At 35.2% G+C, this 1538-nt stretch overlaps 1 protein-coding gene across 1 annotated transcript; it reads right to left on the bottom strand.

Moving 5' to 3' along the window:
* Positions 237 to 980, bottom strand: LOC109847857 (protein FAR1-RELATED SEQUENCE 5-like). Its single transcript, XM_020417092.1, has one exon. It carries the CDS (start codon positions 978 to 980, stop codon positions 237 to 239), a length of 744 nt encoding a protein of 247 aa, XP_020272681.1.

Genomic DNA, 1538 nt, shown 5'->3' with positions numbered 1-1538 from the left:
AGGATTCATAAATTCCGTTCTATAAGCCCATTTACCCAACTTCTCCGGAACTTTGTTCAAGATATTCTAAATGCAAAACCTGTGCCGAATTTTTGGAAATACTATTTCAATTGCCTTGCATATGCCAAGACATTGATCAGTAATCATGCCTGAAGGAGGATGACCCATTGCTTCAATCCATTTGTTAAACAACCATATGAAAGACTTCGCCTCTTTGTTTGGAATCAAGCCACATCCTAAAAAACACTTTGCCAATGGTGATTTATGCCTACAAACGGCACAAATACCAAGCCATATTGATTTGTGTTATGCGTGGCATCGAAAGAGACAACATCATCAAAGTGTTGATAATTCATTCTAGCAATGCCATCCACCCAAAAACAATGAGTTAAGCGCTTCTCTTCATCAACGTCATAAACATAATAAAATGAAGGATTCTTCTTTTGTTCCGACTTGAAATGATCCAACATCATTTGTGCATCATGACCACGCCTCTCCTCTCTCAAATCTCTTTCATAATTTCTCACATCGGTCTCAATGCATCCAATTCTATGAAAACCTCCGCTAGAGTTTTCAAAGAAGGCCATTTGCTTGTTTGTTGGAATGTTCACCTCTCCAAACTGCTTTATCAATGTCTTCTTCGCACTTGTAACCTCACGGTTTCCCCTTAGAAAATGTGTTCTACTCGGTGAAGTAATTGTATGATTATGTTCTTCCACGAACTTGTAGACACTCCATATGCCAATGTTTTTGTCTAATTTCAAGTGAATCAAGAACTTACAATTTGTTCTAATTGTACCACATCGTCGAATTTCCAACGATTTGCTCTTTAACACTCCTTCTTTTGAACAAACATAACTTTTGCCAATTAATTCTCTATCCTTCCCATAATTTGTTGTGCTATTACGGATATCAAAACCTCTGGCCTTTCCATAATTTCTGTAGAATTTTTCAGCGTCTTCTAAATTGCCAAAAGTCATTCCTATTTTTGGTTTTAAGTGCTCATCAACAATTAGCACAACTAAGTTATCCAACTGAGAGATTTATTCATCAACAACATGAGAGCAACCATCTTCAGTTTCCATTGGATTGATGTAAATAAGCCTATAGAAACAAAAATACATTTATATTCAGGATTCTACAACATCTATATGCAAAATTTATATTTAGAAAAAAATACATTTATTGAGTCTATCAAATTTTCAGCCCCCATTTTCAATTAAAACAATGCAACAATGTAACATCTTATTTAAACAATGCAAACGTAACACCCAACACCCATGGATAATTTCAACACCCAACACCCAACACCCATGGATAATATCAACACCCAACAATGCAACAATGTAAATTTATCAATCAAATTTGCATTCATGTCACTAAAACCTAACTACAGCTAAATTCAACACCCATGTATAATTTCAACACCCAACACCCAACTACAGCTAAATTCATGTCACTAAAATAAAAAATCTTGGCTTAATAATCCAACACCCAACATAACAATCGAAATCCAACACCCATGGATAATTTCAACA

The sequence above is a fragment of the Asparagus officinalis genome, chromosome 7 (assembly GCF_001876935.1).
Source record: "Asparagus officinalis chromosome 7, Aspof.V1, whole genome shotgun sequence".
NCBI lineage: Eukaryota > Viridiplantae > Streptophyta > Magnoliopsida > Asparagales > Asparagaceae > Asparagus > Asparagus officinalis.
This window is presented reverse-complemented; position numbering and strand designations above follow the sequence as displayed.